Source organism: Poecilia reticulata, chromosome 6 (genome assembly GCF_904066995.2).
Source record: "Poecilia reticulata chromosome 6, P_reticulata-male-v2, whole genome shotgun sequence".
In the NCBI taxonomy this organism is placed as follows: Eukaryota; Metazoa; Chordata; class Actinopteri; order Cyprinodontiformes; family Poeciliidae; genus Poecilia; species Poecilia reticulata.
In genome coordinates this window covers 3,248,432-3,263,895 of record NC_088835.1, presented here as the reverse complement: position 1 = coordinate 3,263,895, position 15,464 = coordinate 3,248,432, and the positions used below count along the sequence as shown (strand labels likewise).

General features: G+C 41.5%; 1 protein-coding gene across 5 annotated transcripts in view; it reads left to right on the top strand.

Moving 5' to 3' along the window:
- The window catches only part of ripor1 (RHO family interacting cell polarization regulator 1), a 75,447-nt gene that overhangs the window by 25,507 nt on the left and 34,476 nt on the right, over positions 1-15,464 (top strand). For 2 of the 5 annotated variants that reach the window (XM_081607668.1, XM_008410936.3), the window contains exons 1-3: positions 322-656; positions 6,358-6,481; positions 6,850-7,002. In XM_081607668.1, the coding sequence (XP_081463794.1) occupies positions 638-656; positions 6,358-6,481; positions 6,850-7,002 (296 nt within the window). In that variant the 5' untranslated portion in view covers positions 322-637. Of the gene's footprint in view, positions 1-317; positions 657-706; positions 732-6,357; positions 6,482-6,849; positions 7,003-15,464 lie in introns of those variants that run through there. The other 3 variants (XM_081607669.1, XM_081607667.1, XM_081607666.1) reach the window with 3 other exon arrangements.

The following is a 15,464-nucleotide window of genomic DNA, read 5'->3' as shown; positions in this document are numbered from 1 at the left end:
TTCAACAACATCTACCTACACAAAAATAGTTATTGTCTAATTTTTTAATGCATATTTGTAAATTAGCATTTTACATTTTACAAAGCTCTCCAGAAGTGTTTATTATATTTATCTTTCATTATATTCTTCTTTGTGTCCACAGTGTATTTTAGCATTTCTATCAAAGGCAGAAATATAAGGGAATATGTCATTATATTGAAAACAATACATCCAGTTGAGAGGGAGGGACAGGAAAGAAGAGTGATGTCAGCAGGGAAGAAGAGAAGGGAGGACTGCCTTGCTTTTTCCTGTCTCCAGTCCCCTCCTCCGTCCTCCTCTTATCAGCATGCCAGAGAGAGAAAGGCGATCAGTAGGAGAAGGAGACGGATTAACAACTAGCACTGAGGCCATGGGACAAGATGAAATTTAAAAAAAGCTGGGATTGACTGCAAAGAAGTGAAGGAAACACTTGTTTACTGACCAATACTTAAAGATCAGCAGATGCCAAGACGAGGGAAGAAGAAACCAAAAAAGGAAAGTAAAATTAGAGAAGAAATGCAGACATAAGGGTCAGTGCTAGCAGAGAGGAACTGGTGCTTGATCAGGAAACAGGTGGAGCCATTACAGAGAGACACCGGTATCCAGCATCACAACTACCATGTACAGTGGATATGGAGGTATGACCAGCTCACTGAGACTGTCTGAAATGTCTAACTGTGTCTGCAGGACGGCTTCAGGTTGACAGCTTACAGGTCTGTATCTTATGAAGTGAGTTCCTTCCAAAAAGCTGAAATTCTAATTATTCAGAGGCCTGAAATGTCTTCTACTGGGAGAATAAGAACATATTTTATTGACTCAGTTGTCCCACTCTGGTCACATGGCTGTAAATGACCGTGCCACTGCCAGCACAGTCACAGCCCGGTTCTGTTCAGATCCAGATATTACAGATTGTGGTAATCTCACCACAACAGTGAGGTATGATTCATCCAGTAACAACACTGACATGTCCAGAGTAGTAAGAGATTTTTGTCCCTCTATAAACTCTGTCAAGATAGGATCTAAAACTACTGACTGGAGGAAGGACAAGGGACACGGTGCAACGTCTCAACCTCATTTTGTTGTTCAGGAGAAGTCGGCTTTAGACTCAGATGTCTCAGATGTCCAGAACAGTCCCAGACTTGTAGTTGTGTCCTGTGGACTAGGAACTAGCATAATAATGATGTTGACGACAGTTTCCAACATTTGAAGCAAATTTTCATTCTGATTAAAGAGCTTATTAAATTTTGGCAGCAGAACGACTGAGCCGACTCTGAGCTTCTGTATAAGTATAAAAAGAATCAAGTTTAAGGATCTGAACTTTAGTCACTCACTCCATCGAAGTCGGCCGTCAGCCTGGACAAAGTTTTGATTCCCTGGTGTTTGATGATGATGGTATTTCTTGGCTTGTTGGCTACATTTGTCACATCATTGTTTTCCTCCCTGGTAACTGATCAACCACCAGAACATCCAGCTGCTTCTCTGTCACCTGTTTGTCAGTCTGGATTTGAAAAACCAAACTTTTCATTTCAGTCCTAAATTATGGTGTCTTGTTTTGGCTTTGGACCCTCCAACAGATGTTACTGTATACCATAGCAACTTTTGTGTTTCCTGTAGATTTGTCCAGCCTCTATTGTGCAGCTTCCAGCCTCAGGGCGGCCTGGTCTGAGGTCCGGGGTGGTGTGGTAGACCTTGATATGCTGCACTTCACTATGCTGTAGCTGCAACTCTGCTCATGTTGGGATTTTTCCTTTCTTTGTCCTTTTCTTCCACATGCTATTAAATGAACCCCCTCCACACTTTCTCCATGTCCTTAGATTCTTTTTTTAATCACAGTATTTTTTACCAGTGTATTTTTTATACAGTTTCATAAAGAAAGTACAGTTTCTTTATGAAACTGTATGTTATAAGGAAAATACATTTTCTTTATAAAAACTGTATATTTTAGTTATTTGGTTAATGATGTGTTTGATCATTAAGCAATGAAATGATCTGTTTGATGTACTGATACACAAACAAAGTTTAGTGGATTTTCTAATCTGGTTGTTTCATTTTCTGAAAATGCTGCAAGGTTTGTTTCTGTGACTCAGTTTAGCCAGAACTGAACTGAACTAATCTTTTTCCGGGCCCTGCCCTCACAGGATGTTACTCCCCCTGGGATTTCCTTCTCCGAAAGGCAGTGACGTTAAGTGTTCCTTTTTTCAGCCAGTAGGTTTGGTCATTTGATGAAAGCTCTCCAGGTTTATTTTCAGTGGGTCATGCAGTAATTATTATTTTTTGGTGGGGGGTGGGGCATATCAGAATTGTCTGAGTTTTACAGCTATTCTTTCGGTTTAATTCTGAGATTCAAAGCTACAAACAGCTGCTTATTTTAAACAACTTGTTCAGATGATTTGATGGTCCAGATCTATCAGAGAGGGTCTATATAGAACAAGATACCTGTCAATAAAAGAAAGCAGAGGATGAACAGGTTTTTGTGTTTTTTGTGCAAAGACAACAACTTTGGATAGACACAGTCGGCTAAGTGGATAGAAACCGTAGACCTGGGTGGGTCATTATTGTGCTGGTTAACACTGTGAGGGGCTAGGAAGGTGTGTATATGCGTGTGTGATCAGAGGGGAGGAATGGTTATCCAGAAAGGTCTGGGAGAGAAAGGTCAGACTGTTCAAACAAAAGCTGTAGTGTCACATGCTCCATGAGCTCAGAGGCCTTCAGTGTGGCACATCCAGTGGTGATGTGGGATCATCAGGAGCTGTGACTGGAATTAGTTATCAATGGATAGAACTGATCAGGTACGTAACTCTGCTGTCTGTAACATATTTCACCTGAGATGACTTTACTCAGCTCTTAATGAAGTTGATAGGATTTGATTATTAACAGATTATTAACTGAAGTAAAGCCAAGCTCTAATATTCTCATACAGCAGGCAAACAGTTTTTATGACATAACTATGAGGAGATAAAGGAGGGAAGAGCCTGGTGAACCTGGTGTGACCAGGCCTTCTATCAACACTTCTTGCTGGTTCAGTTCATTCCACTTAAATGTGTTCACCTCGCTAAACTTCCACTCCTCCTCTGTCACTTTGGTAGTTAAAATAGTCAACAAATAATTGAGTCCATCTAAAACATGTAATATTATTTCCAAGTTGGGAAGTGCAGCATGCATTGCTGTGTATATGTCAGGATTAGGAAGAAAGTTTGTTCTGCTTGTCTCCTTAATACAAACTACTTTTCTAAAAGGATCAGATGAACATTATGGTCCTGCTATGAAGAAGGTTTTTCCTTTAGTTTGAGCTGAGCAGAGCTGACCTTTTCTCGTCAGCCTTTTGGGCTACCTTCCTATGCTAGGTTTCCTGTCAAAGGAAGCAGTAACATCTGACTTCCTGTAGAATTTTGACATTTCCTGTGCTGTTAGACAGCGTGTAAAGGCCCTCTGAGCACTTTAAGAGAACAGGACACCGGATACTGGAAAGGACAAGGTCAGAAAACAGTGCTTGCTCTGAGAAAAAATATTTGCTGACTTAACGATTAAAAACGGAACAATGTTCAACATGAAGAGTTTCAACCATGGTAGAACATCAACAAAAATACATTATGGATTACCAGCTAGACGAAATGTAAGCAAAAAACTTATTGAACCTTTTAAGGTTCCTTTAGGTCATCATATTAAGACATTCTAGATCACCTACATTGTTTTCTAATCAGTTGTGTTTATGTACAACAATGTGCGGTGCCTCAGAAGTACTCATACCTCTTGAACCTCTTCACATTTTGCCACATTACAACCAAAACATTTTGGGGGGGTGCATGCGATAGGCTGTGTAAGATAAAAGCATAAGAAGTCCAGTTTTAGTATACTATGTAGGAAACAGAGCAAAAATTGTAAAGAAGGCTCTGCAGGGCTTCTCCCAGAAAACCTGCTAAGAAGGGACACCACCAAGCTTAGTAGGTCCACCAGCAGCCCACAGTGTGTTTCTGTTAAAAATGATAAAAGTTACAGAAATCTGAAGGTGCATGAGCAGGCAGCATAATTTGGAAATAATAGCGTGCAAAACCAACAGGCAGGTACAGTTCTATATCGAGCTGGGACATTAGTCCTCTAATCCTGGAAATGTTCTTCAGGTGATAGAAGGTTGACTTTGTAACTGTCTTTATGTGACTCTGAAGGTTCAGGTCAGAGTCCATCTCTACACCCATATTTCAGCCTGATCTCTAGTTTCCTGCTGTAATAACTGAAACTCTGCATGACTCTAGATCAGGGGTGTCAAACTCCAGTCCTCTAGGGCCACTGTCCTGCAATTTTTAGATGTGCCACAGGTACAAAACACTAGAATGAAATGGCTTAATTACTTCCTTCTTGTGTAGATAACTTCTCCAGAGCCTTGCTAATGGCCTAATTATTCTATTCAGGTGGTGCAGCAGAGGCACATCTAAAGGTTGTAGGGCAGTGACTGGAGTTTGACACCTGTGCTCTAGATCGCTCCTCTTTAGGTCCAAAGACAATAACTCTAGTTTTCTTTCTGTTCAGCTGGAGAAAGTTGTGGGACATCCACACATTTATCTGTTCTAAGCATCTAGAATGTCAGATGCTTAGAAACCTTGAATGGGTTTGGAGTCATCTGGTGACATCGTAATGTAGAGCCGTGTATCACCTGCATAGCTATGGCAGCAAATCTTATTTCCTGTTATAACCTGAGCCAGTGGGAGCATATAAATATTAAATAAGATGGGTCCAAGAATTGAGCCTTGGGGTTCCCCACATGTGACTTCTGTCCTTTTCTATGATAATTTTCCCATTGAAATAAAGAAATCCTGTTCTTTATGTAAGATTCAAATCAGTTGAGTTCTGGACTGGAGAGTCTGACCCAACTCTCCAGTGGATCAAGTAATATGTCATGACCAACACTGAGGTCCAACAGAACCAGCACTGTGGTTCTTCCACAGTCTGTGTTTATATGAATGTCACTGAACACTTTGACGAAGTCTGTGGTAACCATGCAAACAAGACTGAAAAACGTCAAAGCGGTTGGTTATAGTTAGAAAGCTATTTAACCGTTTAAAAAGATTTTCAAGAATTTTGTTGATGAATGGGAAGTTGTAGATTGGCCTGTAATTCTGCAGGAGTGATTTTGTCCAGAGTGTTCTTTTTTGATAACTGCTGTTTTTAAAGCCTGGGGGAAAACACCTGATGAGAGCCATGAGTTTACTATTTGAATCAGATCAGATGTTATGACAGGCAGGACTTTTTTAAAGAAAGTTGTGGGTAGGACATCCAGACAGCAGGAACTTGAGCTTAATTAATTTCTAATTTCTTGGTTATGTAGTTGATATTGAGTCATTTTTTCTACATTTGTTATGTTTGGGCATAGCATTGATACTGGGATAAGTGTGGATGTGCAGATTAACCCTCTATTTTTTATTTTTTTACTTTTCTCTGCTAAGCAGTTGGCAAATTCATCACACTCCGTGTTTGATTGCAATTCAGGTGGTTCATCCTGTCAACTGTTGCAAATCAAGTTCAACCATTGTTAATGATTTTGTTTATGTCTGCCAAGAACCCTTCTTTTGCACATTTTAGTGCTGAGAGATAATTGCACAGTCCTTTTTTGTAGTTTTCATAATGTGTCATGAATTGAGAGTTAGTTACTGGTGTGGATTGATGTGCAAAATGATGGTTTTAATGTAGATCACAGATGAGCACAAAGTCCAGGCAGCACAGGAGAGCAAAGAGACAAGGAACTCAGACACTGGTAGCACTGGGAAGGCAGAAACGGGCAGACACGGCACGACTTTGTACTTTAGACTAGAACCTGACAGTGAAACAAAGACACAGGTAATGTTAAACACATAGAGGTTAATCAAGGGGTAACAAGAGACAGCAGGAGACAATCAAGGGGAGACGGGACAACAGAGACTCAATTAACCAGAAACATATGCAAAAAAAAAAAAAAAGATTCTGGCTTACATAACAAGTTTTACGCCATTTAGTTCAGCCCTACGACTGAGTTGTCTTGCAGATCTAAATGTTTGTGCATTTCTCCATGGCGACTTGTTCTGGTAAGAACAAGTCTTCATGTTGAGACGTATGTTGATATCATGCAAAATACTTTAAATTTCCTTGTTGCTGAAATACAAAAAATTAGTCTTGCCTTTTTTACTTTACACTTAGTTTTATATTATTTCTGTATTTTTGTATATTTATGCAATAATCTCAGTTCATTATATTAAAAAGGGAAATGCATTTAAGTCATGTTTGAATGGATTTAAACGAGGTGCATGCAAAGAACTGATAGCAAATGAGAATGGTGTGTAATTGTTTTTGTGCTTTGTCTGTTAAATGCAGGGAGTCCATCGCGAACTCTGTCCACCATGTCTCTGTCTGTCCGTCCAGTCAGACGCATCACATCCAGGTCCATCACTAGGAGCCAGAGCTTCACTGGAGTTAACACCCAGGAGAAGTCTTACAGGTACACACACACACACACACACACACACACACACACACACACACACACACACACACACACACACACACACACACACACACACACACAGCATTCAATTACAAGGCCACACACACATCTTGTTATTCTAACATTCCAAGACATGATTATGTTTATGACAAGATCAAAAGATGTTTTCTATCATTAAGCTGGGATTATGTTGGCATCCACTACTAGTGTACTTGGCATATACTTGTATATTTTTACAAGTAAGTTATAAAAATATCAGAGATGTTTAATCTGCATATGAATTTATAATGGCATGTTACTGATACTAGTTGATGGATTTAAAGATCAGAGCATTCATCAGTTGTGTTTTTCTAATGCTACAGGAACTTCTCAGTGTTCAGCACTCCTGGTATCAGCAGGAAGTCCAGCCGAGCAAGTGGACTCTTCACTATGTCTACCAAAGTCAACCCACCACCGAAGGTTCCTCAACCAGAACGGCTGGATGAGGTCTACAATGCCCTGAAAAAAGGCCTCCAGTGAGTAACTGCTCCTGTAGAAGTATCAAACTGCCAACCTGTCTGTCAGCATACCTGTTAAAGACTTAGAAAAAGATTTAAAATCTCGTGGTTTTATCTTCAGGAGCATCACATCATTTTGCAAAATATAAACAAATTCCATCTTTCAATCTCATGTTGATAAAATATAATTTTTAACAAAATCACTGGCGACACATTACATGTACCCCCTTACTGTAAACAGGGAGACTGTTATTAAACTTTAGAAATCAGTTGCTTTTTTTTCTGTACATGCAATGAAGTCCCAAATTATTCCTTCCTGTGACAGATTTAGGTTTAAAGTAATATTTTGATTTGACCAACAAGTTGCTTCTGATTGGGAGTAATAATAATTATATATATATATATATATATATATATATATATATATATATATATATATATATATATATATATATATATATATATATATATATATATATATATATATATATATAAATGTTAGTTTTATTAAATAAATCTAACAGTATTAACTGTATTAACAGTATTAACTGTTAATACTGTTAATACAGTTAATACTGTGTGCATTGATGTGCTCTACAAAAAGCCATGAGCAGACTTATTTTCTACGGAAGCTCAGGTCTTTTAACAGCTGCAGTAGGATGCTCTTCATGTTCTATCTGTCATCATTGGCTAGTTCCATCTTCAATGCAGTGGTGTGATGGGTGCTGCAATGAAGGTGAAAGACTCAAACAGACTTAACAAACTGATAAGAAAGACTGAGTTGTAGGCTACCACACTTTACATAGTCTCTAGAGCTGTGCGTTTTAAATGTTGTTTAAATGTTGATTTAGTAATGTACCGAGCAGTATGTGTGTGTGTGTGTCCTTAGGACTATCATTATATGCTCATTGTTATTTATTATTGTTGTTAATGTGTGCAATGCTGGGACAAACTAAATTTCTCTCCTTTAGGGGATCAATAAAGTATTATTATTATTATCTTTTCAGACATGCCTGTCTCATGTCCCATCAGAAATAAACTTCCTGGTTGAATGAACGTCCTTTTATATTTAGATCCAACAGGATTAACTCTAAATCAGTGGTTCTTAACCTGGGTTCGATTGAACCCCAGGGGTTCGATGAGTCGGTCTCAGGGGTTCGGTGGAGCCTCTGCCGCGGAGGTAAAGACACACTTGTGTAAAGTCATGATGACGCCCCGCTTTGCCATCACTTGCTGCAGAGGATCACGTTACATTGCTTAGCCAATCAGTGCTGCGGAGGAGCCCTGATTGAAGGAGCTCCACTCTCAGCATGGACTTGAACTTTTGTCTTTAATTACTTCAGCAAAGCTCACAGTTTTTACCAAATAGACCCTTTTCACAGTGACGTCAGACAATGGCCGCCATAACTCAAAGAGGTGTATCTTTACTTCCGGTGTGATTTTGCCTCGGGAAACCTGACTGAAAAATTCACGGACACTCATTATCTTAAGGATATAATAAAAGGTAAGCATGCAAGTGTTAGATATCCATTATTACTCATTGTCAATGCACCATTCACTGACTGTGTATAAAATAAACAGACTCCGATCGGAGAGTAAACCAGGTAGCAGCAGCTTTAGCCACCATCCATCCATCCATCCATCCATCCATCCATCCATCCATCCATCCATCCATCCATCCATCCATCCATTTTCTTCCGCTTATCCGGGGTCGGGTCGCGGGGGCAGCAGCTTCAGAAGGGAGGCCCAGACTTCCCTCTCCCCAGCCACTTCTTCCAGCTCCTCCGGGGGAATCCCAAGGCGTTCCCAGGCCAGCCGAGAGACGTAATCCCTCCAGCGTGTCCTGGGTCTTCCCCGAGGCCTCCTCCCGGTGGGACGTGCCCGGAACACCTCACCAGGGAGGCGTCCAGGAGGCATCCTTACCAGATGCCCGAGCCACCTCAACTGGCTCCTCTCAACGTGGAGGAGCAGCGGCTCTACTCTGAGTCCCTCCCGGATGACCGAGCTTCTCACCCTATCTCTAAGGGAGAGCCCAGCCACCCTGCGGAGGAAACCCATTTCGGCCGCTTGTACCCGTGATCTCGTTCTTTCGGTCATGACCCAAAGCTCATGACCATAGATGAGGGTGGGAACGTAGATCGACCGGTAAATCGAGAGCTTCGCTTTTTGGCTCAGCTCTCTCTTCACCACGACGGACCGGTACAGCGCCCGCTTCACGGCAGACGCTGCCCCAATCCGCCTGTCGATCTCCCGCTCCCTTCTTCCCTCATTCGTGAACAAGATCCCCAGATACTTAAACTCCTCCACTTGAGGCAGGACGACCCCCCTGACCCGGAGAAGGCACTCTACCCTTTTCCGGCTCAAGACCATGGCCTCGGATTTGGAGGCACTGAGCCTCATCCCGGCCGCTTCACACTCGGCTGCGAACCGCTTCAGTGAGAGCTGCAGATCACGTTCCGATGAAGCCAATAGGACCACATCATCCGCAAAAAGCAGAGATGCGATCCCAAGGCCACCAAAACGGATCCCCTCAACACCTCGACTGCGCCTAGAAATTCTGTCCATGAAGGTAATGAACAGAATAGGTGACAAAGGGCAGCCTTGGCGGAGTCCAACTCTCACCGGAAACGAGCCCGACTTACTGCCAGCAATGCGGACCAGACTCTGACACCGGTCATACAGGGACCTGACAGCCCGTATCAAAGGGCCCGGTACCCCATACTCCCGGAGTACCCCCCACAGGGCCCCCCGAGGGACACGGTCGAACGCCTTCTCCAAGTCCACAAAACACATGTAGACTGGTTGGGCGAACTCCCATGCACCCTCCAGGACCCCGCTGAGGGTGTAGAGCTGGTCCAGTGTTCCACGACCAGGACGAAAACCACACTGCTCTTCCTGAATCCGAGGTTCGACTATCCGACGGACCCTCCTCTCCAGGACCCCTGAATAGACCTTACCAGGGAGGCTTAAGAGTGTGATCCCCCTGTAATTGGAGCACACCCTCCGGTCCCCCTTTTTAAACAGGGGACCACCACCCCAGTCTGCCAGTCCAGGGGAACTGCCCCCGATGTCCATGCGATATTGCAGAGTCGCGTTAGCCAACACAACCCCGCAACATCCAGAGCCTTAAGGAACTCCGGGCGGATCTCATCCACCCCCGGGGCCCTGCCACCGAGGAGCTTTTTGACCACCTCGGTGACCTCGTCCCCAGAGATTGGAGAGCCCAGCCCAGAGTCCCCATGCTCAGCTTCCTCAACAGAAGGCATGTTGGTGGGATTGAGGAGGTCTTCGAAGTATTCCGCCCACCGGCCCACAACGTCCCGAGTTGAGGTCAGCAGCGCACCATCCCCACTATAAACAGTGTTGGTGCTGCACTGCTTCCCCCTCCTGAGACGCCAGATGGTGGACCAGAATCGCCTCGAAGCCGTACGGAAGTCTGTCTCCATGGCCTCTCCAAACTCCTCCCACGCCCGAGTTTTTGCCTCAGCGACAACCCGAGCCGCATGCCGCTTCGCCTGCCGGTACCCATCAGCTGCTTCTGGAGTCCCACAGGCCAAAAAGGCCCGGTAGGACTCCTTCTTCAGCTTGACAGCATCCCTCACCAACTGTAGCTTTAGCCACAGTTAAGAAAAATATACACCGCTCTGTCAATGCTGTAACGTTTAGAGATTCACTTTATTTATCAACTTTAACAAAACGGCATTTAAGGGTTAGATAACCATCATTACTCATTGTCAATCCACCATTCTCTAACTGTGTATATAATAAACAGCCTCCGATTCGAGAGAAACCAGCTAGCAGCAGCTTTAGCCACATTTGGGAACATATATACACCGCTGTCGGTCAGTGTTGTAACGTTTAAAGGTTCACTTTCTGTATCAACATTAATAAAACAGTATTTAAGTGTTAGCCATTATTACTCATTGTCAAGTCACCATTCTCCAACTGTATTTAAAGGAACCAGCTTCCGATAGGAGAGTAAACCAGCTAGCAGCAGCTTTAGCCACAGTTAGGAAACATACACGTACACCGCTGCCTTTCAGTGGTGTGTTAGAAGTTTCACTAAAATCACTTACATCTTCCAACACTGCTGTTTGGAAAAGCATTTTAAATAATGATTTAAACGCTATCTGCCAAATAATTTACATATTCTGATGTGATTCATAAATTCTCCATTTGTTTTGTTGTCCATCTTTCTCAACAGTAGCCGACCTAACAACCTACCATATCTGAGATGGTCGTGTTCCTCTGTCTATGGCAGGTTCAGTCAATCAGCTGTGGGACATCTGCTGCCTAGTCAAAGTATCATGGGCCTCTTGATTTGAAAGGAGAAACCAGTGCAGAGCCTTCCTGCTCCTGCAAGTCACACTTCTTGGATGAACACTCACTACTGCAAGCAGCTGTTAGAAATGAAATCTTTGTGCATCTATTCAGTAATTAATATCTATATGTATCTATTAATAAATGAATTGATGTTGTGTAGAGTTCTGTAAACACTATTGTAAATAGCTTCTCTTGAGTAATCTACATATGTGCAACTTCCATACATCCATTTTCTTACACCCTTGTCCCTCAGTGGGGTCGGGAGGGTTGCTGGTGCCCATCTCCAGCTAACGTTCCGGGCGAGAGGCGGGGTCACCCTGGACAGGTCGCCAGTCTGTCGCAGGGCAACACAGAGACACACAGGACAAACGACCATGCACACACACACTCACACCTAGGGGCAATTCAGACAGACCAATTACCCTGACAGTCATGTTATTTGGACTGTGGGAGGAAACCAGAGTACCCAGTGAAAACCCACGCATACACAGGGAGAACATGCAAACTCCATGCAGAAAGACTGGGACCGAGAATCGAACCCAGAACCTTCTTGCTGCAAGGCAACAGCTCTACCAACTACGCCACTGTGCAGCCCTATGTGCAACTTTTACATTTAAATTGCTTCTTTTTGTAAATTTTACACATCTGGCAAAGAAGTATGTGGAGGAAAGGAAATACTCAAATTAAAGCTGTCATTGTGGACCAAAGACATAAAGTTTGTGGCTGTTTCTTCCAAACATCTAAGTAATTAATAATTATATTAAACACTACATGGTTACTACATTACACAAACATAATAATCACAGTTAACAATTTAAGTCGTTGATAGAGAAAATGTATTTACAAAAGACATATTAATTTTATTTCAACATTATGTACTCAGGGTTAACAACTTAAGAAGACGTCCATGTTGGGTCCTTGGCGGGGGCCAGTCTGCAGTGAACTGGTGCCAGTCTGCAGTGAACTGGTGCCAGTCTGCAGTGAACTGGTGCCAGTCTGCAGTGAACTGGTACCAGTCTGCAGTGAACTGGTGCCAGTCTGCAGTGAACTGGTGCCAGTCTGCAGTGAACTAGTGCCAGTCTGCAGTGAACTGGTGCCAGTCTGCAGTGAACTGGTGGATGACAGAGACGATGCTATACTGTAGTGAGCAGTTTGAAGCAGAAGTTCCACCATGTGATCCACTGGGTTTTCCCACCTGAGCACAAACTTCATGCACTTTGTTTCCACAGGCACCACAACAGAATCAAGTGTAACCTGTTAAAAGGGATATAAAGTTATTATTCCTATGTTATCAATTTTCTACTGCCAAGTCTACAACCACAGGAAAACAAAAGTATAAGAAGCTTAACCTTCTAATCATAACCTTCAATAAATATTCATTGGAGAAATGTGAAGTTAAATATATATATATATATATATATATATATATATATATATATATATATATATATATATATATATATATATATATATGCAGTGCAGTTCTAGGCACAGCCAAGATACTGCGCAGAACCCTCAAGCTCCCAGGCCTCTGGTAGAGGACCCAAGCTCAGAGGATGAAAGAGAGAGAGAGACCACCCGCGGAGGGTGAGAAGGGAATTTTTTATTTTTTATATATATAGATAGATAGATAGCTCATCACATTTCTCCAATGAAACGTTAATATCTATCTAAAACAGCCTCTTCCTACTCATGTCTCGATCGTAGCAGGAGTTTAACTTCTCAGGACGTGGTGGAGTAGCGGGTGTTTGGCATAACTGTCGAGTTTTGGACTTGTGGCTACAGGTAATGTCACTACTTAGCGGGAGATGAAACTAGCGTAAATGAGGATGGGCTAATACGATCATGCATTTTACATGACGGGTGGCAACCCCAATCTATACTATAACAATCTGATTAAGATTAGAGCCTAAATACGTTTTATTTCCAAAACAGAAAGGCTATGTAATGTTAGCCAGCTAACAAATTACTATTGCTAGCCTAGCATATCAACTGACAGCTAGAAAAAACCAAAACAAGTACCTTCATAGTCAAACTGGTACCAATCAACGAGGAATTTGTCCAGTTTAGATTATGTTGATGAAGAAAAAGTGTTTGCAAATAGTGATATATCTTCAAATCATATTTGTGGCAGCAGCTTTAGAGTCCAGAAACAGCGTTAACTACACACACCGGAACTAAAGATATACTGCATCGAGTCAAAACGGATGTTGTCTGACGTCATGTGAAAATGGTCTATTGTCAAGGCCATAGACATAATATAAGGATAGACGCCTCATGGCCGCTCTCGCCTATTGTCGCTGACGAGATTTAGGGCGGCCATCTTGGAGCGGTCCACCACTCCACTTAGCATTATGTGTTTAGCAGCACATTGACGTATCAGCGCATTTAATCGATCATAACACGCTTTTTTGTTACTGGAAACCATATTAAAACATCTATCAAAGCTACATTTATAAACAATTGTATTATTTCAGCATATTTAAATATGCTTAGTGGCTATAACAATAGAATAGGAATGGAATATTCTGATATCGATGTATGAAGAGCATATTAAAAAGCGCACAGCCGTTCATAATTTATTTAATAAATTATTTAGTAATATCAATATATATTTATATAACTATACAAACACAAATAAATAATGATCAATACTGAATAATGTTATGTATGTATGTATGTATGTATGTATGTATGTATGTATGTATGTATGTATGTATGTATGTATGTATGTATGTATGTATGTATGTATGTATGTATGTATGTATGTATGCCGCAAACCCAGCATAGATTAGTTAAAAACACAAAGGATTCAATCCGTTAAGATATTAGGTTTTCAGGCTTCATATTTATTTCTCGGTTAACAAGCATCTCCTCTCATGAACACAGCGGTGGCTGATTAGCCAATTTAAACTTCGCTCTGCTCATCAGGGTCTTTGAGTCCCTTTTTATTTTTGTAATGGTACCGAGGCGCAACACCTTGTTTATACAATAATTACTGAGATTATTATTTTGTTGGGCCATTCATTTGAACACGTTTTGTTGATTTTATCCTTAATAAGATGTATTGGATCAGAGGACGTGCTGGTCTCAACATCCTGGAGGCGTTTAGTTTGTCACCTATTGCCGAGATCAACTCAAAACCTCCCGTTATCGTAATTGAGCCCTACTGATTAAATATGACTGTAGTTGGAAAACAAACATCAGCGTTAGTAGCTTACCGTGTAACGTCTGGGCAACCGGAGGATCCTGGACGGACAGCAGCGGTGCATGTCTGAAAGATGGCCTCCGATGCAGATCTCCAAGGCTCTCCACTCTCATTCTTTCAGCTCGATGCTCCATAGAGCTGCCTCTGGATATTGCAGTTCACTTACGATGTACAGTAAAATCTGCTCCTTATAGTTGGATCACAGCTGGTAGCTACGAAGGTGTCCCGAACCTTCAATCGTAAGCCAACTTCAGCGGCCGCTTCGTTCAAACTATAAAACTCCCGACGGTGAAGCTCTGAGTCCATGAGAGCCGCCAACTGAAACACGTTCTGTCTGAGCGGCCACACGAGAACTAAAGTCAGGAATAATAACACTATTTTCTAATGAAGTTAACGAGCTTCAGCTTATTGATAACCCGTTAGTAGGTCGCCATCTTTCTTGAAGCAAAGTATGGGTGTGACGCTAACCAACCAATTGGGGAAGTTGTAGCCTGATGACGTGCCTCTCCTCATTTGCATTTATTTTTTTCTAAGTTTTGCGGGGAAATAGAATGTGATAAATAAGAAAATAAAGAAATACTAAATGAATAAGGGAAATTGGAAAATGGGAAAATTATTTTTTAAACAAATGTTAAATGAAAAATAGATAAAATAAAAATGGGTAAATAAAAAAGGGATATATGAGAAATTGATTAATGAAACTGGAAAATAGAAAATTGGGTTAATGAAAAAGGGAAATTGAAAAGTGGTTAAATGAAAAATAGATTAATGAAAAATGGGTAAATGGATAAAGGGATAAATGAAAAATAGATAAATTAAAAAGAGAAATTGATAATATGAAAAACAAATAAATGAAAAAATTGGGTTAATGAAAAAGTTTAATTAAAAAATGGTTAAATGAAAAATAGATTAATGAAAACTAGATTAACGAAAAAGGGGAAATTGAGAA